A 24,074-nucleotide genomic window follows, 5' to 3' on the forward strand; every position below is an offset into this window, starting at 1 on the left:
GTTCAATCACATTAATTTTTGAGATAATTACTAATTAGTAATTAAGCAATAATTAGAAACTTCTAAAAAATTCATAAAAAATAAAAAACATTTTTTTTGAAATTCATCAATTTTGTTTTACTTATGTTATAAAAGATTTATGCGAAATTTGAGACTCCTGCGACAAGTTTTACCTGTTTTATAGTCTTTTAAACTTGATTATAGCTCCGATTTATTAATAAATTACTCTAAAATGTTCACTATAACTTTATTTTTGGTTTAACTTCCAGTTATGAATTTATAATTATTAAATAGACAGTTGTATGAGGAATTTAAAAATATTTTTTTGTCTCAATGCGTGATTAAAATCCGACATATAATAGAAAAGCATTCTTAGATAACGAAATTTCGTAAAAATGTTTGTTTTTTTGTTATAATTGTTTTTCTATGACAGTTATAATAAAATTAAGTAAATCTACTGTTTCGCAAATTAACGGATATATTTAGACTGAACACAATGGTGTAATTAATTTTAAAAATCTTCATTATTTGTACAATTATTTAACTAATTGCAAAGAAAGGGTTACAAAATAAGGATTAAAGAATAATAATTATGATTTAATTAAATCATGATTTTATTTTTGTGAAAAATATAATTTATCCTGTGATATTAAAATGATCTGTATTATTGTTCCAAAAAAATCACCATTACCGGTTTTGATAGTAAAGTTGAGATCACTTAATATTAAAAAAAAAAAATGCTTGTCTTCAATAATATCCTTTAATATTCTAAATATTTATAAATAGCATTTTTCTAGAATTGTATAACTTATAATAATTTATTTAAATAAGAACATTTTCTTAATTTAAGATACTCGTATGTGCCGTTTTTTTTTTAGCTAAAAAGGTACAAAAGTTGAGCAAGTTTGGAACTAGTATTTCAGGCTTACAAATGACGCATGAGAGTATGTAATTATTAATTTACAATGTTAATGAAAGAAAGTGGAAGTGACGTTTTACAGTTTTTAGAATAATTAATATTTTTTTTAATACTTTCAAATTTAGAACCATACCGTTTCGTACAGCTGATTTAAAACCAGTATCTGGATAAAAACGAACATCTTTAAAGTCTAACGGACATCGGAGCATATATTTTTTCATTTGATGCTGTTATAACAACATATTTAAATGTTTAACATTTACGAATGAAGTTTGACTGGTGACTTATATTCATGTAAAAATATATTAATTTTTTTAATTTTCATAAAATTATATTTTCGGCGTCGTCTCATCTTTAAATCAACTCAGTCGTAATTACATATATCTGTCTAATTATTTTAGTTGATAGAGAAGCCTATATAATTCAAAAATTAATTTCCTAATGTATGATTATTTTGAGTAAAAACTAGAACCATGTTAGAATGAGTTCAAGAAGATATAAAACTGGTATTTTTATGTTTTTAAATTTTTTATCCTCAAATGTAATACAATATGTGTGTAATTTTTTTTGATTTTAAATTAAAAACTATTATTTGTATTACGTGACGCCATTTTATTGTGTAATATTTAATTCATTTATAATAGATTAATGTTATAGTCAATACAAAATATATAATAAAATATAAATTTAAGTATTATGTTGATTTCAATTTTAAAGATAATAATATACATATAAAAAAACATATATATATATATATATATATTAATAAATTGATAAAAAATGTATGCATTTTTTATTTTTAAAATTCTTCAATATTTTTTTACTTATTTCATTAAAAATAATAATTTTACTTTTATATGATAATATGTTAAATTCTAACAATACATGTTTATGTATTCGTGTATACAATGTTTTATTTAAAAACAGTTATATTTAATTGAATAAATCTATAAATTATAATTATTTCAAGTATTATTTATAGATTATTAATAGTTTTTAGTTGTAGGATTTGTTAAGAAGTAGTGTAATATAAAATGTATGAAATTGGAAGTGTGACTTTATAAAAATGAAGCCTACCTAGAACTGAATGTTGATGTAAACTATTTTATAACATAATTAAATTGTAGCTACGCCCCAGTGGGTTTATTTTTTTAAGGTTTAAGGATATTTAGATTACGCTGTATTCTTTAATTTCTCATCAATATTAGACATGTGCTAGACATGAAGAGAAACAATTTATAGAGATGCAGTTTAAAAATTTTCGTCAGGTTATATACGCGATTGTATACATAAATTAATTTTTATTTCTTGTCAGTATCTATGTCTAAGTAACACATAACAGTATTTAAACTATATTTTTTAAAGACTGTATCATAAAATGAATGGCTTGATAATAAATCATGCTAACTGTATATTTTATTTTAATTGTTCCTCATTATTTTATTTTATTTTAACTTAATAAGCGATCGAATAATATACATGTAGGTCTTAGCCAAAATATTGACGTCATGCCGAAAACGTTAAAACATTAGATCCGAGCACACAAGAAGTTACAGACGGACGATTAAGTCGCTTTTGTGTGCTGTGATCCCATACACTCGATGGTACAACGTTTAAATTTCATTGTACCATCTTGGTATATTACACATTAACACAGAGAGGTCAAATTAATATTTTCACACATTTTCACCGACTTTCCACGGCCTCCGTTTTAATAATATAGTTAATAAATAACACGCCGCAGTAAACAGGTACATTATAATCATTTAGGTATAATCGCTCAGTTTGCGGAATTTGTTAAAAATAACACGTGCCGTTGCGGTTTTATCATATATGTTTGAATCTAAAAGGTATAGCTTTAATCCTTTACAAAAACACTGAAATACGTTATCATGAAATAAGAATAACGGAAATATTATAAGATAGGGTCGGTGATATGTTAGTTCGTTTTCGCTTAAACTCCAGAAATTTGTGTTTGGGTGTTATTTTCTTATAAGGTTTTCATATATGCAATACAGGAGCTGGGACTATTAATAGTAGATTTTTTATTAATATAACGAATGGCTTAGCGGCACACACAAAAAGAGAAGATATAACTCACAAACCAAACATAAAATAATTTATCCATGTAGTAAATACTTTTTGGTATTACAATTGATTACGAAAGTTAATTATTGTTAACCATGAATTTTATATAAACTTGATGAAGGTCGCTCTCAGATGCACGTACATGATAAGTTAATCTTGATCAGTAACTAATACACAAAGAAAAAGTATAATTTAAAAAAATATATTTTTATTTGTTGAGTTATTATTTTTGTTAAGAAAACAATTTATAAAATTAATACAGTCAACCAAGCATTATTTAATTAAAATAAACTTTTATACTTTAATATCGCATATTATTTGAAAATAATTGACTTGCCGACGTAAAATTGTTTAAAAAATCTATGTAAATTTATTATAATTAGCCTTTACAGCCAAGGCTTTATTCATATATAAAAATATCTTTTACACGAAAGCCTCGAAAAACACAAAGCTTTTATCTTTGCAGTTTTGTACAATTGTTTTTAAAAAGATATACTTGTGAGATAAAATAAAAATAAAATGCCATAAAATGGAAAAGTCATAAATATCTTAGTGATAAAGAGTCTTAGTTTAATGTTTGCCTATCAGTTTCCGAAATTTAAATCTAACATAAGTTCAAATTTTAAATTATAGCTTGAAGAAATCAAAAATCAAATTTTTAAAACCGAATATTGGTTTTAAGTTTCCATTATAAAATTTTTCTATTTTAATTGACACGTTGTACGGTTTTGTATTACTTTTGCGCCCAAATCAATTAAAATGGTTGCTAGACATACGTCGTAAATGATTTTACTGCACACTATAATACGGTTTATTTATTTTAGCAGTTATCAGTACTATGATTTATAGTTTAAACGCGTGTCAGCCGTCGCCGCGGAGAATATAACTATTAAGTTAATAGTTATAATATGATTAGTATCAAAATACCATTACTTAAGAAAAGTGTAACTACTAGAACAGCTATTTTTTTATGACAGGCGGGCGTTGTGGCGTGTCGTTTTGGTACATTAATATCACACATTCACAGTCCGTCAGACGTACGGATAAAAAATAATATAATTATTAAACGAAGTATCTAACATTCGAACGAGTTTTCTCGAAGGCACATTAGAAATGCTCAGAGCGGGATTCCGTTAAACATACACTATGTGTGTGGACATAAAAGATAATTGGTCGACAAACAGTTTCGGTCCATTTGTTATTTGAGAGGGTTTTTGTGTTGAACATAATTCAAAGATATCTATTGATTTCTTACTAACTACGGTCAAGTAATGATCTCGAAGTTTCAATCGTTTTTATTACTTAATCCTATAAGCATCGGAAATAGATAAAACACAGGTGTTCATTAAGTTAACTCCGTTGATATACAGGTACATCAAATGTTTAAAATGACGTTTACTTGGCTGACGATTATTCAGTTTCCATTATTTTATTTATAATACTCATTCGATGTCGGCAGAAGACATTCTTGGCTGCCAACGGGTGGGAACATTCTTTTTCCGGTATAAATTTACTTAAAAGAAAACAAGATCAAGTGATACTTGTCGGTGTTGTGGCGCATAACAAATCGAGGCTGTATCAACAAGTTCTTGAGTTTTTATTTTTGGAATAAGTTAATTGTATTTGATCTAATCATTACTCGAGAATGCACAGATTATTCCAGCCATTAGAATTGAAGATAAATAAATAATTGAATTAAAATAGAACAGAAAATATCTTATTTGTCACAAAGAAAAATGTCTTATCGATACATGTATGAATCTATTCCTTATACTTCTAAAATCTAGTGAACTATTTTACAATAGTTAACTACATTTAAAACCAAAACCTTAGGAGAAACTAGCTGTGGTATCATAAGTTGATTAATAATACAGTTGGAGTTATTAATAATCGTAAGTAAAAACTGGAGATTCTCGAATGAGCACATTTTATTATGTTACCAACAAATTTCAATAATTATATCAACAAATTAACTTTTATTTTTAAAATAAATATTTAATAACACTTACATCATAATTTAAATATTTAAATAAAAATGAATTTACATTTTATCAATAAAAATTTATTGTTTTTTAGCTTGTGACTGTCATTTGGATGACAGCCGACGATATTCGTGTGATGGCGGGTTTAAATGATATGAAATTGTTCATAGATATTGGGTACGGATACAGAGAAAAATGTTAAGTGCATACTTATCGGTAATTTTGATTGCCGTGTTGGCCGGAGTCAATGTTGTTTGTGCCACCGTGTCCATTACACGATATCATAAAGGAGATATATTTGAACTGTCAGGTAATCATCTAAAAAAAGTAAATAATTAAAAAATTAATGATAATAATACATTTTTAATACACAATAATAATGAACAAGATTTTAACTTGATTTCATAGTTTTTAGTTAATTTGAGATGATTTTTTTAATAGCCTTATTCTTAAGACACTATAATATGAAATATTTTTTAAGAAAAAATAATTAAATATTAAAATTTATATTAAAACAAAATACAATTATATTATTGTTGTTGAAAATTGTTTGTGTACATTTCAATAATATCAATATTTTTACTGTACAACACAACGTATACCAACATTTTCTTTTTATCGGGACTAATTAAAACAAATTAAAATATAAACAAAAAAAGTTAATTTCATACACAACGTTTTATATAAATCCATTTATTGATGTAGATCAATAGACAATTCTCTCAAATAATATTATTATACAACTCACAGCTTTGAGATTTTACAATTTCGGCCATTTTCTTTTTTAATAGTATATTTCTGTGAAATATTAAATATTTTCTTATTTAATAAAAGGGCGTATAAAAATCTTACAAACCTTGTGTTACTTTTCAATACTTATAGAAATTATTTTACCAGTTTATACATTTATACTTTTTTTGAAATTTTAACACTTTTGAAAAAACAGCATCGATATCTTAATGATAATTAGTTAAAACTTTTATACGAATTTTACGTAGATTAACAGCATGATTAAAAAATGAATGTAATTTTATTTATCAACTTAAAAGTTTTCTATTGAATTGAATGTGTACAATCCAAAACATCCCTTTTTTTTTTTTTTTTTTAAATCAGGTTTTGATTATATTTGATCAAAATAAAAATCGCCATTATTTTTGCTCGTAAACTAGAAAGTTTCAACAACTCGATTGAAAAATAAGGTAAATAACAATTTTATTGTTTGGTAAGATTACAAAAAAGATTTTATTATTCTTTCGTTCGCTTAAAATTTTTAAAAATAGTGCACTGCTAAAAACACATCATTTAGTGTGATTTTTTTAAAATAAAAAGTGAAATCAATTATTATTTTCTTAAAAAATAAAATTATATTAATTGCAAGACCAAAATATCTCAAACTAGAAGTTAAAATAAAATATGAAAATCAGTAATCCGTCATATAACTGTTAATAAGTAAATAAATTATTTTTTTACATAACTACTAATAATATCATTCTATAATATATGAGTTTTTAACGATATAAAAAAATATATTCATATATTCAGTATTTTTTTGCGAATAAAAAATGAAAATGAGAATAACAAAAAATAAAATGTGTGTACATATTTTAATATTTATCTTATATTGAGTTGGTATTTTTATAATTTATNTGTGTGTACAAATATTTATCTTATATTGAGTTGGTATTTTTATAATTTATTAACTACTTTGTCTTTTAAATGAATAAATTTTACTTCTCGGGCGAAAGGAATTTCGTTTAACTATTATTTTTGTTGAATGAATATTTAATAATTTAAACAAAAATTAGCACATTATCGGATCACTAACGAAGTATAGATATCTCTTACATTCAAGATGAATTGATTTTATTTGAAATTTAAGAATTTACTGAGGTTTTATTGATCTATAATTGGTATTTGTATACATTTAGGATACACAATATTTCATGGTTTTGGAAGATAAAATAATTTTATTAAACGACACCGTTTTGGTTAATCAATTATATAGATGAATCAGTCAATAATGAGTTATTAAAATTTAAGAATTTATAATTGGTCAAACTGTTATGTTACATATTTCTAGATTATAATAGAACAAATAAGAAAATTTCAAAGGCAGTTGCATTTTGAGAAAAAATTTGTTCAAAAACGAAATAGTTTACCTACTTTTTAGTAAAGATAAACCTGTTCCTATTAAACTTCTCCATAAAAATAATTCACGTCATGTAGTTGTCCTAAATGTATTCTGTAAAATTGTTATTGTAATATAAATACACTCTGCCTCAAATGATCATTTGACATTATTTTTCTAATATAGACAATTTATTACATTATCTTATTATTTAGTACGAAGAGATGTATGAGAATGTATAGGAGTGTTAACATAATTAAGGCAATTTATGTAAATATTATGATTAAAAATCAGTAGTTTTAAAAGATATACTAATTATTAAGACGATCAGTATAAATTGAAATTGTACAAACGTTTATAAATATAATTAATGCTTTGAAATTATTTGATTTGATTTAATTATTTTTAGTGCACTAAATTTTTTTTCTATTTTATTTAATAACTGTCTTATACATTGTATACTTGATCAGTTATTATTCTGTGATATAATTATACGCAGTTTAAACGTGAAAATTAATTTAAGATAACATTTATACTTGCTATATATATATATATATAAACACGTTTGGTCTAAGTTTTAATAAAAAAAGTCACAATTATTTTCTCTAAATGTCAATGTATATAAATTAAATGCTGAAATACACGCATGAATTAATAAAAATACTCTTTGTTGGTTTTTAGTTTTAATCAGATTTAATCTAAGATTTTTACTAGATGTTTTTGAAATGTAATAAAATGAATAAAATTGTGTTATATTCTATTATTTTTATTTATTAAAAAACTAAGAAAAACTTCAGTTGTTATTTTTTAATTTGATGGCTACAAAGTTTTAAATAAAAATAGTTATAATATTTACTAACATTTTAGAAAAAATTTATTAAATAAGTTAAAATATAAAATTCAAAAATATTTTTTTAGATATGAAATGTTCTATAGAAACGTGTATTGGAACAAGTAGTGGTACTGCATCGTTACTACAATCAGACACTTCAAGAATAGTAATGGGCAAGAGTGTCATCAGCGAAGAAAATGTAGCAGGTAGTCGAAGCAGACTATCCACATTACCTATGGGATGTCAATGTCAATGCATACAGCCTATGCCAATATTTAGGGATGATATGCATATATGCGTCGATGACCTACAAGGTAAGCTTAAATAAATAAGTTTAACAATGACATGCATTTTAGCTTCGATGCGAAGCTGAGAAGGTATTTTTTTGCTGCTGTTGAATGGTATATAACAAAACAATTTAAAATGCAAAAATCACTATCACTGACGAATTCCTCTGCAGACATTTATTACTACTTCCGTTACCGAGCACATTCTGACATAACATTAAAAATGTTAGTAATAATGAGCTCAATAATATAAAACAATCGATCTTATTTATATGGCAGTTACAATATGATGTTTAGAATGGCCGTGTCTTAAAACATTAAAAATAATGGTATACTGAATTTTGCGAGAATTCTCAATAATTCCATAATACATCAATCGACTTTTTTGTATTCAACTACAAAATGTACATGTGTTCGTGTAAGTTATTTCACATATATAACGAACACCATACATCGTATCTATCAATATTATTGATACAATAACAAATAACTATTTCTCGGTTAGTTTACTAACCGAGAAACATCAATCTATACCGTGAGTGTATATAAAAAAAACAATAACGTGTATAATATAAATAATTTTTTATCTACTATCGACTTAAGAAACGCAAAAAGTAATCTAGTAACACGGATTTTTTTTTAATAAACGTTATAAAGTCTTTAATCGAAATTTCGAATATTTCATACTTTCAATTATTAATTGTTCATTTTTATTTAACCACAAATTTAATCTAACCGCGAACAATCAATTGCAATATTTTTTAATGGGTTGGTTTTAAATATTTTAATTAATAGTATATTACTGAAATTATTAAAGTAAAATATAATACTCATCACGGTTGTTCAACGTCTCTCATTAAATATTATATAAAGAAAAATAATGGGGTAGCATTAAAAATCTTATAGATTTACGTTACAATTTTTGAAACTATTAGTACTATTAAATTTACTTTACCCATGTTACTAATAGTATCTATGTCAGTTAAATAAAAATTTCAGCTAAAAATATAATATTATAAAGTTGAATAATTGAGACATAAATAATAGATATTTTAGTTGATAAATAGAATAAAATATAACGGTTTAAACAGCTTATTTTTCTGTTATACATATATTCTCGATTTCTCAAATGATGAGTATTATATTTTGTCTATTTAAAAAATATATCACGTTAAATCTACTACATACTTAGCATAATATCTGGATATTTTCTCAATATTTTATTATCATGTTTATTACTGAATGATGAGGAAACTAACTCAATGATAGTTAATATCATTAATATGATAATTCTATCATTGTTAAGTCAAAAAAAAAGTTTACTTTAACATAAAATTTAAATGAATCTTTTTAGTTTTACAGAATTCTTTAAGTAGTAAAATATAGACAGTAATCTTATTTTAACAAATCTATTTATTATATAACACTCAAAAAACTAAGGTTTATAATTAGACGGTAGTGATAATTGTAGCCATACAAAAATATCTAATTAGTTGATTTGATATTGCAGAATGTTCATTAGCATCATTTGTATCTGGAACAACGGTACAAAAAATACCTTACGTTTTTCTACCCCTACAAGGACAAATTGTGTACCCAAGTGCAGAAATTAAAATTGCTGGTAATTTTTTTAACCTTTTATTATTTCTACAAGTAATATTATCGGAAATTTTTAAATGATAGCATATTATTAACTGTGAATAGTCATATATTTACATAACAAATTATTTTTCCATAAGAAACGCTACACATATTGACTATGTCATGAATATTAAACATATAAGTAATTATTAAGCCGTACCAAAAATTGAATAGTGACATACAACACATATGTCACTAAAATTATATAATTTAAACAACTTTTTTAAAACTATAGCCACGTCTTATTCAATATTTTTCATTAAATCTAATGTTTTAATTAAACAAACAGTTTAAAAAAATGATTTAAAAGTATAACCATAGTTATATTAATCAATTTTGTTTTTTTATATGAAGAGGTACGTATCCAGCTGAGATATGGCAAATGTAAACATAAAATATAACATGCTACCTACTTCTTCAGAGAAAAAAAATGATACTAATCATAAAACATTAATGAAATTTATATACATATTATTCTAATCTTTAACTTCAAAATTAAATTTATTTCACATCTAAGATATTTAATACTAATAATTTTGACGTATTTGAATTATTACTTTTTAGGTATGCAGTATCCTATGTGTGCTATTTCAAGAGCTAAATTTTTAACTCGAAGTGGTTGGGTTAATTTTAAGAACCAATCAGATTTTGAAACTCCATTCCAAATACATCGTGAAAATGGACATATTATGCTTCTAGTATGCAATTAATTTTAAATATGAATTTTCTCGAGATATATTAAATAAATTAACTGAATTAATTCACAAAAAAGAATATGATTAACATTATAATAAATTAAAATGTATCCAATAAATTACTAAGCGTCAAGAGAATGATTTTAATTTATTCATTAATTTAAAAACTCTATAAAGAAATATTAGTTTTTATAAACAATTTATTTTCATTTTTAACCATTAATTAAAAAACGCAGTGATTTTTTACAAATGCTAAAGCTTATAAGATATCAATTCAAAAAGAGATTTTTTTTCGTTTTTGATATTGAAGATGTAACTGAAAGTTTTCAAATGTATTTGAAAATAATTTAGTTGTAAATTTTGAAATAACAGTAACAAAAAAATTTCTCAACCAAACAAAAAATTATAATGCATTTTTTCACTTATTTTTTAGTGGATGGGTAATTTACAGTTAAGATCTAGTGTTGAAGGTCGTTTAGTTTTGGTAGAAATGATTTGTAAGGAATCAATACAAGATTATGAAGATAATGCTCCACAAACTGTTACTCCTTGTATTTCATTTCGAATAGCAGGAACACCGAGTAATTTTTTTAGTTAACAAAATTTGATGTAAACTTAATAATAATTATTAATATACTATTATTAGGTGTAAAGGAAGTTCTATTTTCTACGGATAGTAAAACATCAGAACATACACCCAGCAATGGATTGACTATTAGTGAACTTGTCACTATTGGAATATGTTCTGTTCTACTCGGTTTAATGTATGTAGCTTCTATTTTATTGTTCTTACACGTGCGCAAAAGACGTTCAAAAGAAAGAACTGACGATGTAGAAAAATTTAATAATCCTAATGTATCTAAGGAAATATCTGAAGAAGGAATAGTGAAAAATAATCCACTTCTACAACATAATTATAATGATAACGAATCATTTGAACCAGATGATGACAATATTTATAATATACATTCACCTGAGGAAACTGATACTTTAGAAATTGTAGAGAGAAGTTATAAAAATGTTAATACTACTTAAAACATAATTTAATTAAATAAAATAATAATAATTATAATTATAATACTTTAAATTATTTAAATTATTTTAGAGAAGTTTAACAACGGCCATAGTGCACCCCAATCAATTACACAGGTCATTTATTAAACATTCTGTATCTACGTATAACTCTGATTCGAATTCAATCGAAAAACATCCAGAGGAAGATGTATCGATAGTTGAAACGCTGGAAAATAAAGAAGATCAATGTGATAATATTAGATCTATTGTATGTGCTAATCCAAGAAGAAAACTTTATTTTAACCCAGCTTATTTTCAACCCGAGCTACTCTTAGTAATTGTTTCTATTAAATTTTTTGACTTAATATAATACATATTTAAATTTATTTACATCATCCGTTTGTTTTAGGCACCACCGCCAGCAGCACTGGAATTTTTAGATAAGATTCGAGAAGTTATATATGAAGCAAAAAGGAAAATCGCAATGAAAAAATTTACGCCTAATCTTATTGTTATTCAAGAAGATAAATATGAAGAATCCAATGACAAATCATCCTCTTGTAATAAATGTAATGATCAGTTTAAAATTAAATCAGATACGATTCAAAAGTGGTTAATGGATGTCCCAACAGAAGTAACCAAGAATCAGTTACTAACAAAATCTATTAGCCCCAATACAACAGTTTATGCGAACTCGAAAGATCTAACTATTGAGTTATTCAAACAAGACGAACTAAAAGTGGACATAAAAGTTTTTAATGATATTGATGACGACAATGAAGAAGACGCAAGTACAAATATTGAATGTGACAGTTTAGAGAGGTCAACGATACACAAGCAAAAAAGTGGTTACCACACCCCATCCGAATACGGAAATCCAAGACAGGAATTAAGTCCTGTTTTGAGTAATTCATCGTTACCACTAGAAGAAGAACTTACAATAAATACATCATATACTTACGATACTGTCACAAAAAGAGAAAGTTATTACGATCATATATCTGGTCCGGATTGTGTACGTGAAAAGCCTAAAAAGGAAATTCTTCCTGATATATTGAACAGGTCCTTTGAATGTTATAATTTAGTTAGTGAAGTTTATGTAAATGATGGATTCAGCACGAGTTTATCACCATATAATACTTTAGGTAATAATATTAAGAAGAAAAGTCCTGGTCAAATCACTATTGAGGTTGAAGATTGTCCAGATAATCACCCAGTCGAAGATTCTGATCATTTTGAACCCGATACATTAGATCGAATTAGTAAGAAAAATTACGATTTTAAGAGCCCACTTAAGCCTGTGTATTCGACAGATTTTTTTGAAATAACAGTATCGTCCAACCAAAAACCTATTAAAAATGGGTTGAATAGTTTGTTAGAAATTTACGAAGCTAAAAGCGTTATAGCTGATGTCCAAAAACGTTGGAATATATCAGACAATAACAACTACTTGATGCCCGATCCAAAACATAGTAGACGGCAGAGATGCCCATCGCCACCTCCAATACAAAATCATCCAAAAAACGTGTGTGTCAGAAGCACTAGCAAGCACGGAGCTATGCATGTGGGATGTTTAAGCTCTCAAAATGGTATTAAGCAAATTAATGATAACATAGCTAGTGCTTCTGACAAACGAGTAAATGTTTTGCAAAACGATGTTCATAAATACGAAGATTCTGGTTATCTTAGTACTGAATCCGGCGAATCATTTAGTAAATCTGTAGCTATAGGATTGGATACCGATGAGTCTGGCGCAGAGAGCATAGATACTGATTTTAAGTACTTTAAAGTACATAGAAATCGTAATTACTGTGATTGGTAAAATTAATACATCAAAATATTTTGTTTATTTATTAATTATAATGATTACCAAAATTAGATTAGTATATACAGAGTGATCGGTTTATTATAAACCGCTCAATTACTCACAAAATAAATACAATATTGGAAAAATAATTTTTGATTTCTTCCATATAATTCTTGATTTATCAGTTAATAGTTATTTTTTTAGGATTATCCCTTATTTTTAATTTTTTAAATGGAAAAATACATATTTAACCAGCTTATAAATAGAAAATAGTCTAATTAAAAAAATGATTGGTCAATAACAACTTTTGGATCAGAACTTTGGATATTATTCTCATTTTTATATCTAGGCGGGTTGAAGAGTATAGCCGGTAAATGACTAGTGTTATAAAAGCAGCACACATTCCTCACCTTCGGTCATTACTTTAAATTACAAAAATGTTACATAAGGGATGATCCTAAAAAGTATTTATTAGCTGATAAATCAAGAACTATATGTAAGAAATCAAAAATTATTTTACGAGTAATCGAGAGGTTTATGATAAATCGATCATTCTGTGTAGGTTATTATTGATAACTCCATACTATTACAATTTTTAACTTTCATTTTAATTATTGTATAGATTGTATATAACCGATTTCATCTCATAATTATTGTCAAAATAAATACATAAGTTTCGAACATTATAATTTACATTTTTTCTTTTTTAAATTATAATGATACTTTGTCAAAAATGTGTCATAAAATGTTTCAAATAAAATTTCATTTATTTCAAAAGAACTCTTAAAATTATTTAGACTAAAAAGGAAAAAGAAATTATTTATTAAAAATCCAACAACAAATGTTAAATAATATTATTTTTTTTACGCGTTTATAAATTAGTTTTTTTTACTTTTTTTTTAGTAATATTTAAATGTTTATTATAATAAAACCAAAATTCGTTGTTTTTTGTTGATTTGTCATGGATTTTATGACTACTTTTAAAACTACTTAATTTATTTTAGTTTTTCTTAAAATAATTAATTTTTACTTTCTTTGTCTATAATTATTATTTAAATATTGTAAAATACTTGTATATTTGTAGTTGTTAATAATGTAGTTAAAATGTATAAATAATTATATTATGAAAAAATCGTTTTCATATTAGGCTGGGTTAAGTGCAATTATAAATCAATTGACTGTTTTATGTCAGATCGACTATTTAATAATTAAAAACCACTTTTCAATCACACTAAAAAGAAAAAATGTTAATTGATTAATTTTCTTGTGTTTTATTTAATATTTTTTTAATAATTTAATTTTTTAATTTTATAATATATGATATGTACTCAAATTTAATAGTTAATTTATCACAAAGTTTTAACTTAAGTACCTACAAAGTGTAATATTTTACATAAAAAATTATTGTGATTTCCATAGAACTATTTATCGAAAATGAATAACTTTGAAGTATATTATAAAGTATGCGTCAGAAATATGTATATTGTAAACATTTTTGTAAATACAAAAATAAGACAACCGACTGATTATTATATTGTTAAATTTGTTTTTATAAACAAAATTGTTAAACTTTAAAAACATGTGCGAAATTGATAATAAGAAATTATTATAGTTCAATAAAAAAATAAGTAAATATCACCATTTTTGTTTAATTAAAATAATTAGATAGATTATATTGTTATATATAATTAAATATCAACCCTAAATGCGTGGTTTAATATTTTAATGGTTTTATTGTTTCATAAAAATGTTGTACAAAAAATAAATTTTAAATAATTTTTAATACTTTATTTTATTAATTATGCAGTATGGATATATTTAAGCTTGTAATTTATTTTAGCGGAAATTAATTGGTAAGTTTCACAATAAAAAATTTTATTTCAAATTTAATTTGACTCTTCGACAGATTTAGTAAAAATTTATAAATTAGGAGAAAAATGAGTAATTTAGGTCTCAGTATAAGTAATATTTTAACTATAAATATTTGTATCTTGACAAACAACTATTAAATAGTCATAAATAGTCACTATTTATTTTAGCTTCGATGCGAATCTTTTTTTTTTTTTTTTCTCTGTTATCACTTTTTCTCAGCTCTCACCGAACCGATTTCTCTAAATGATACGTCAAAAGATCACAAATCGTATCTAGTCGAAGAAATTACCCTCAAAAATTGAAAAAATTTCCCTCATATCCCGTAAATGGGGGAAACCTCCAAAAAAAATACAAATTTAAAAATCGCTTATTTTCGAAATTCTTTCAATTTATTTACTTAAAACTGCCATAACTTCTTCAAAAATGGCCCAATCAATATCAATTTTTTTTATAGATGCATGATGTCTTTACCTATCATTTGGTATATTTTTTTTATAAATTTAACCCTTTACCGGCCCACAAAGGGGATTTAAAATGACAACTTTTTCACAAAAAATTAACTTTTGAAAGTGTTCCGGAAATACTGACACTTTTATATATATCTTAAATTAAAGCTAATATAATATACTTTATTATGAAAAAAATAAATTTCGGACTTTATTTTGTCTTCACGGTGAAAATGGCTACCGTATGCTATTTTTGTGTTAAAATTCTCGATTTTATATTTTACATTTTTAACTTTAAAATGTAATAACTTTTTGAAAAATGTATGGATCAATATAATTTTTTTATGAGAAATAATATTTTTTAATAATCCCTCTTTCATTTGACATACTTTATCTTTATCAGGATATTAATAAGGAACTAGTAGATCATGTAGCTTTTGGAATAATTCACCAATTTTTTAAAATTAAACACTATCTAAAGATTTGCATCAAAGCGTTTTTTTTTTATAGTGATTTTAATCACTGTCAGATATCATTAACCTACACGTCACCACTGTGCCGCGACCCCCCTGTGCTGGTTTTTTTTATAAAGGATATATATATTTTTTAATGAATATTCTAATATAAGTGTGCAGAAAATTAACATCGGCATCTCCTTCTTACAATCGCACTCTGCACTATTTATATACAATTTTTATTCTTACCAATTTTAATCTCGTGACATTCCATTTCTCCCTAGGAATAATTACTTCTTCAGCAACAAATTCTTTGAGTATACTTCTTAGTTCTTTTAAATCTGATACTAAGATGTTTTTATTTAAAGTAATAAGTGTTCTACCATTTAATTTAGTAATATTTGTGTGATCTGGCAAGAATTTTGTTAATAACTGTATAAACATTTTTATACTGACTAATGAACTATAAAATAAATTGCAGTTAAAATAAAAAAATAAAATTATCGACATCAATAATTAATAGAACTTACTCAGAAAATAATAGTAATTTATATTCATATTGTGAAACTGGTTGTAAATTGATAACAATTGATTTGAAACAATTAAGTGAACATTGAAAAAACCACTCATTAATGCAATTAAATTTGAAATTATCAATTAATATTTTGGTAATATCCTTTAAATTTAACAAGCATTTAATTTCATAACTTGATAGGAATTTGGTATAATGAACAACAAGAAGATCTTCCACTTAAAAAAATTAAAAAATAATTAATTAAAAAATAGTTTTTTTTTACTCTGAGAGGGTCGAAAAGCTCCTTATAAATATGCTTATGCGTTAATTAAGTTTTAATAAAAATTGAGGAGTGTTAAAAGAAACTAAGAAAAGTCCAATAAAAATTTTCTTTGTGTATCTAGATAGAAAAAGAGGCATCATAATTATTAATTTTCTGACAAACTTACCAAGAATACTATTGTTAAAAAAAATACCAAATTCTTTACTCATAAATAAAGTAGATGTAATGTGATATTTCTCAACATTCTTATATTTAAAACCTGAAATAATATGACCAATAACTTTTAAAAACACTAATTTTAAAATAGTAATAATAGCAGATTTATTGAGTGGGATTTCCAGTGAGTCTCAATCACTCTCAGATATTGATATTTTTACAATATATAGTATATAGGGTAAGACTGATAAATTTCTAAGTAAATTTTATTTTTTACAATCTTCGTCCAAAAAAATGTTGAATAAATCCATTGACAATTGGTAATGAATATTATTACTTAAAGTTATTAATTATTTTAAATATTTGAAAATACTTGTTTTATGGGTTGAATATTTTACTAATACTTAAAATCACAACTTTACGTCAAAACTAATAAGTAAGCTTATGTATTTTTAATAAATACCTCCCATATATTAAAAATTTTTACACTAAAATCAATCATATAGAAAGAAACAATATTTTTTTAAAATTATAAAATATATTATTAAAAATCTGTTTAATTAAGATAATAAGAATTTATTTTTGTAATCATAATGTCTTTTGTCTTTAAATAAAAAATAGTTTTCATCAATCTAAATCCTTGTTGGTTTTAAAAGAAAAAGTAGGGTTATTAGTATTTTTAAATTTAGAAATGAAATAATTTTTCATGGTGATCCAAAAATATAAGCAAATTTGATTGTCAGATTGCACCTAAATAATATTTATTTTATATTAAATCAAACTGTAAGAATACCCATAATAAAGATTTAATGTAGTGCATTTTTGTTTTAGTCAATTTTTAACAATTTAATTCATTCAAAATATAACGCCACCCTTAAAAATATTAAAGTGTAAACCCACCAAAACTTATAAAAATATTTTTTATTTTTATTCGATTCAATATAATAGTTTCTTACCAAATTGATTTGTATCATTAATTAACATTACGTTAATGACATATGGAAGTGTTTCATTACCCCATTCATGAATAAGACCTATAAAACAACAGATATTTTTTATAATATAAAATGTTTTTGAATTTGAACCATAATACTTACTTACAAGTAACAATTACTGAAGTTTCTGGTTTTAAATATAAATTGTTACCTTCAAATGAAAAGTTATTAGAGTTTCCGGAGTGGAAATTCAAAACATTGTTATTTGGCAATATAGACCAACATTTATACCAAAAATTGGGCCAAACTTCTTCTCCATTTTTTAACAACAGTACATTAAAGTTTGACAATTCTCTAATGACAAAAGATAATTATAGAACGTTTAATCAATAATAAAAATTAATGGATCAAATAATACTTATACATTTTTGATTTATTTTCTATAGTAAAACCGAAAATTAATTTTTCGTTATTTAACTTAAGCCAAGGATATTTGACAATAACAGCTAGTGAAGAATCTAATTCCTTGTCTAAATCAAATGATAAATTGCTTTCCGTTAAATATTGTTTTACGGTTTTATAAAGAGATGATGTCTTTTGAGATAATTTTGTTCTTTCAAATTCAGAATATAGTTGTAGCTTCTAAATGGAAAAACAGAGTTATAGTTAGTATATTTATTTAATAACATGAAACAAATAAATTTAATTAATGTAATAGGTATGCCTGTACCAGTGCCATCGCGTGAATCTGACAACTGGCAAATTGCAAATTTTGCAATATTTAAATTTTTTTACTTAAAACTGTCATGACCTTTTTAAAAATCAATGAATCAAAACAATATTTTTTATAAATACCTAAGATATTTTCTTTTTATTAGGTATATATTTTTTGAAAATATATACCTTTACCTGCCCACTGGAAAGAATTAAAATAGCAAGTTTTGCACAAAAATTTAACTTTTATCTACTTAATTTTTGAAAATGTTCATGAATACTCCAAACATCAAACATATATTAAAATAAAACTTATTCTATGTTCTGTAAGTTAAAAAAAATTTGTCCCAACGAATGATCTTCTATGTGATTTAAATATTCTATGTTCAAATGACTGCCGTTGATAAAAAACATGCTATTTTTGTAATACAATTTTCAATTTTTTATTTGAAACTTTAAATTGCTATAACTTTTTGAAAAATGTATCAATAAACATAAATTTAATTTTTATAAATACTTTACATATACCCCTTTCATTCAATTTAGGATAAACTTCAAATACATCCAATTAAAATATTTTGCAGCTTTAATGTCAATACAATAAGTATATTAAAAAGAAGAGGCTGTCCATATAAAAAATATGTTCTAGCTATTAATGGCTTATGATAAATAGAGGTAATGAAACACAGAGAAATTCTTTTAATAACCACTCTTATACACTTGATTTTTTTTTAAATAATAATTTTGTTAAGAAAATCCTTTTTAGTACTTTTTAGTTTAATATATTTATTGGTTTTTATCAATTATAATAATTTCTTTAATTTATCCTTTATACCTTATAAGGGTGTAAATTTTATTTCTTTTAAAAGAAACATTCACAATTAAGAAGCTTATAAAAAAAAAAAAAAATGATGAGTCAATAACAAATTTTAACACATTTTTTCAAAAAGTATTTTTGATTAGTCATTTTTTATTTTATGGGCTAGTTAAATATGTATGTTTCCATTAAAAAAACTCAGCACAGTGGAGTCACGGCACAGTGAGGACGTAGCATAGTTGGGTCCAGTATAGATTTAATCTGACAGTGATTAAAAACACTATCATTAAAAACACTTCGATGCAAATCTGTAGATAGTGTTTAATTCTAAGAAATTGGTGGATTATTCAAAAGCAAAATTCTAACCCAAAAAGAATTAAGGAAAAATTGCAAAAAAATCATTGCCACTGGCAATTTATTATAAAAGCAAAATGAACTCCTATTTTCTTATTTATAATATAATTAGTAATTCTTAGATTCAAAAATATAATATATAATAATTAATTTTTTAATTATATATTAGATAATTTTTATAATTAATTATTTTCAAATAATTATTGATTTTGATTTTTAATATGTAAAAGTAATTACTTTTAATCTACTTTTTTTTGTCCTTTAAAGTGAAAGTTTATATTAAAAAAAAAAAAATGAATTTATTACCATAACTTTTAGCTCAACTTGCAAGTTTCAAATTGACATAATCAAATAGAAAATTATAAATTTGATTATAATCGTAAAAATTGATTGTTAAATTCAGTAGAAACTAATATTCATTTTTTTCTTTGATTTGTGATTTATATAGCAACATGTTACCAAAAATTAGGAATATTAACAATCCATAATATTCCAAAAATTTGGAATGTTATAGACTATTAGTAACACACACAAATAGAGTTGAAAAATTAATAAATTACAATGTAAAATTATATACTTTTGCAGTTAAATACTTTTATCATATCAAATCTAATTTGACAATAAATACATTAAAAATATTAGAAATGAATCATTTTAATTGTTTGTATGGATAAAGATGTTTAAGGTATTTTATTTGATTAAGGGATTTATTTCAAAAAAAAAAAATAAAATAAAAGGCAAATATCTAAGGTTTCAATATAAAAAAATTTAGGTTGATTTGTTAATTTTTGAAAAAGTTATGCTAATTTTAAGAAAAAAAAAGACAAAATTTACCGATTTTAAAAATTGTAACTTTTTTGGAAATATCCCCCAATACGGGGAACGAGGGATTTTTTTCAATTTTTAAGGATAATGTCTTCAACTAGATACAATTGAGATCTTTTGACATATTGTTCATCAAAATCGGTCCAGTGAAAGCTGAGAAAAAGTGGCAACAGAAAAAAAAACAAAAACGTATCATGGTAAAATTAATATCTTCTCAGTTTTTCATTGAAGCTAAAATAAAGTTGACACAAATATAAGTTATAAGGGAACAATTTTAAGAAAATAATAATAATTAATAAATCGAAAAATATGTAAAAATTAAAATTACCATAATGATTATCTTATATAATCACTTTTTATACAAAAACTTATAACTTTTTATAATTTTACCATAAACATTACAATACTAAATTATTAAATATCAATTTCATACTGAATTTCATTACCATAATAAGTACTAATTTTTATATTATACCTACAAATCATAAAATTTATAATGAGGATATATATATGGATATAGGAGTTTATGTTGCTTTGGAATAATTCCTTCTAAAAATTAAACACTACTGATTTACATCGCATCATTTTTTATAATAGTAGTTTTATATGATAGTGATCACATTAAGATATTATCTATACTTGTCCCAACTATTCCCTATCCCCATTGTCTATTTTTTTTAATTTAAAAGGGAATTTCATTTTGTTAATTTAAATATTTAGATAATTGAGTTAGCAAACATTTTAGATTCAAGAAATTTGCAGTAACTAAATTCTAGTTGGTATAAGAATTTATTAGAAAATTAGTAGAATTATGAATATAATTAAATACAAATATTTAAACATTTACCTGCAATTTATTCATACAAAATGAGTAGACATTTGATATTTCTTGATTTTTACTTTGTTGTTCATATTTTGTATCATTATTTTCATAAAAGTCATTTATACATTCAAAATCACCATCAAATTTCAAATATAACTGAGGTACACCAGATTTTAATTTATCAAAAACAATCATTTGATTTACATTATTGTATGTCTTAACAATCTAAGTATAATTGTAATTTATTTAGTTAATAATTATAAATGAAGAAAAAAAGTAAATACATAAACTAAACGTCTATTTTAAATCTTTGAACTTAATTATCAATTATTAAATTGCTTTGATTTTTTTTGAAATGTCATTAAATACCTAATTTTGTCCTATAACATTGGTTTATTAATTTTTTAGCTAAAAAATCAGATCATTAGCTTCCTGGAATTTTAATCTCTATAGTCAATATGAAACAGTTTAATTTTTTATGTTTGATCTAAATCTATAAAAAATAAATAAAATCATGTTTGTATACAGTTACCTTAAGCTCTGATTCCTCTTTAACAATAACAACTTTATTTTCTCCATGCAAAATGTAATAATATTCAATTTTAGGTTCATAAACAATAAATGGTTCAATGATATTAACAATTATATTTACAATACAGTTTTTAATCAAACAGCTCTTAAAGAATGTCAATATTTTTTTATCATTTGTACAAATAACTATATCACTCTGAGTTCCTGAAAGAAGGCATACATTCTTAAATTTAACTAGACTTAAATGATTATAATAGAGCATACCTAATCCTCTCACTGCAACAGTAACTGACTGTTTGTATGATTCAGGGATTTGTAGCTGATAATTCATTATACATATAATTTTATATTATCGTTATAAATAATTTTACCTCGTCAATCGATTTCAATATAATTAAAAAATGACAAAATACTAATAAATAAAAATAAAATAGGTAAACAATTTCTTTAAACACATTTATTTTAAAATAGTAAAAAATAATTACTAAAAAATATGAATATTTCTTAATAAGGAATAATTGAATTATAAAATTATATATTCATTTACATGAATTTCACACCATAAAATTTTAAAATTTTTTAAGAATAATAGAAATTAATAACTGTATGAATTATTAATAACCGGTATTAAAATAATTATGATAACACAAATCAAATAGTTTTATCACAAAATATATATGATCCTATCTACACAGATTATATAGTTTGTGTTATCTATTTTGTGGTCAAATACTATAAGCATAGATCATAGAGTGAGATAGAAACGCCGTCACTATCACGGCAGTGTTCCAAGATAGTTGCCAAACCGTCGGTTATTCACATAGATATTATATGATCAATGATTATTTACCCTTACAAGGAGTTAATTGACGATAAATTAGGTCGCTAAATTGCATTAAATTTTATTTCGAAAAGACAACCGTTTTATGATAACAGAAAAATATTATGTTAATTTTGTTAAATTTATATTATAACTAGTGATGGGCATAATCGAATGATTTCGATAATCGAATGATTGGTAATCGAGACATTTTCATAATCGAGTGAATCTCTCGAAAAATCACTCGAAGTTATAATCGTCTGCTCGTATGATAAGAATAATCAACTATTATTATTTATCGAGAGAATCGAAAAATTATTCGAAATATGAATAAATATACCTATAGTAAATAATTATTAATTTAATTTTGCTTTTTTTATTTGTTGGTGTTTATTTATAATTATTATATTAAACTATAATTTAGGAATAATAATAACAATAATATATTAATAATGCATTATTAATAAGTGCTTTAAATAAAAGACAAGTTGTTATTTTTATTATTTAATAATTATTACCTATATTTTAAAAAAACCGATAACAAATTTAAAAATAAAAACATAAGATAAGGTAGCAATAGCCTGCTTGACCATCATAATTAAAACACCTAATTCCACACCTAATTGATTTTTCATAAATTCACAACTAGTGAGAGAATCAGAACTCAGTAGTTTAGCCAGTTCAGGACAAAACTTTGTTCTAATCGTCACATACTTCCCAAAAATGTGACAGATAAGGTGTTGTCATGAGTAGCGATTGAACGAGTTGAAAATAAGAAGACTCGAAGTCAATAATTTAATAATAATTCGACTATAATTTATGCTAAATAAAAACTTAAAAATAGTATTCTCTCGTTTCATCGTTTCATGGACATCATTCGAAATAACTTTTATTCGATTATATACATTTCAAGATCAAGAAATCATTGTTTTTATAATAAACGAGAAATCATTAGAAATAATCACTCGATTTTAGAATAATCAATATTATTTAAAAAATCAGAATATCTCGATTATATAATAGATATGATTTCAAAAATCGAAATATCTCGATTATGCCCATCACTAATTATAACATACACACCTATTTCTTTGAATATGGTATACTTTAAGAGAAGAATAGTATATGTTAAATCT

At 24.0% G+C, this 24,074-nt stretch overlaps 2 protein-coding genes across 6 annotated transcripts; one reads left to right on the forward strand and one right to left on the reverse strand.

Annotated features, from left to right (window-relative positions):
• Positions 1-4,915: 4,915 nt before the first annotated feature.
• LOC126905775 (uncharacterized) lies at positions 4,916-23,850 on the reverse strand. 5 transcript variants are annotated; one of them, XR_007704102.1, is made up of 12 exons: positions 23,546-23,850; positions 22,383-22,530; positions 22,120-22,322; positions 21,612-21,812; positions 18,479-18,696; positions 18,221-18,408; positions 18,076-18,153; positions 17,130-17,222; positions 16,697-16,916; positions 16,416-16,629; positions 7,153-7,231; positions 4,916-5,307 (listed from the first exon to the last, which is right to left on the reverse strand). XR_007704102.1 is itself a non-coding variant. In XM_050685825.1 (10 exons), exons 1-10 carry the CDS (start codon positions 22,447-22,449, stop codon positions 5,296-5,298), a joined length of 1,494 nt encoding a protein of 497 aa, XP_050541782.1. In that variant the 5' UTR covers positions 22,450-22,707; the 3' UTR covers positions 4,916-5,295. The 5 variants fall into 5 exon arrangements, 1 of the variants encoding a protein (XP_050541782.1); XR_007704103.1 differs by lacking the exon at positions 23,546-23,850 and adding an exon at positions 22,604-22,618; XR_007704105.1 differs by lacking the exons at positions 21,612-21,812; positions 23,546-23,850 and having other exon boundaries at positions 22,383-22,731.
• LOC126905746 (uncharacterized) lies at positions 5,182-14,053 on the forward strand. The gene is made up of 8 exons (XM_050685755.1): positions 5,182-5,299; positions 8,036-8,263; positions 9,747-9,857; positions 10,442-10,575; positions 11,006-11,153; positions 11,219-11,592; positions 11,678-11,920; positions 11,996-14,053. The coding sequence occupies exons 1-8, from the start codon at positions 5,185-5,187 to the stop codon at positions 13,406-13,408; spliced, it is 2,766 nt and encodes a 921-aa protein (XP_050541712.1). The 5' UTR covers positions 5,182-5,184; the 3' UTR covers positions 13,409-14,053.
• Positions 23,851-24,074: the final 224 nt, after the last annotated feature.

Source organism: Daktulosphaira vitifoliae, unplaced genomic scaffold, assembly GCF_025091365.1.
Source record: "Daktulosphaira vitifoliae isolate Bord-2020 unplaced genomic scaffold, ASM2509136v1 Scaffold_1, whole genome shotgun sequence".
Lineage (NCBI taxonomy): Eukaryota > Metazoa > Arthropoda > Insecta > Hemiptera > Phylloxeridae > Daktulosphaira > Daktulosphaira vitifoliae.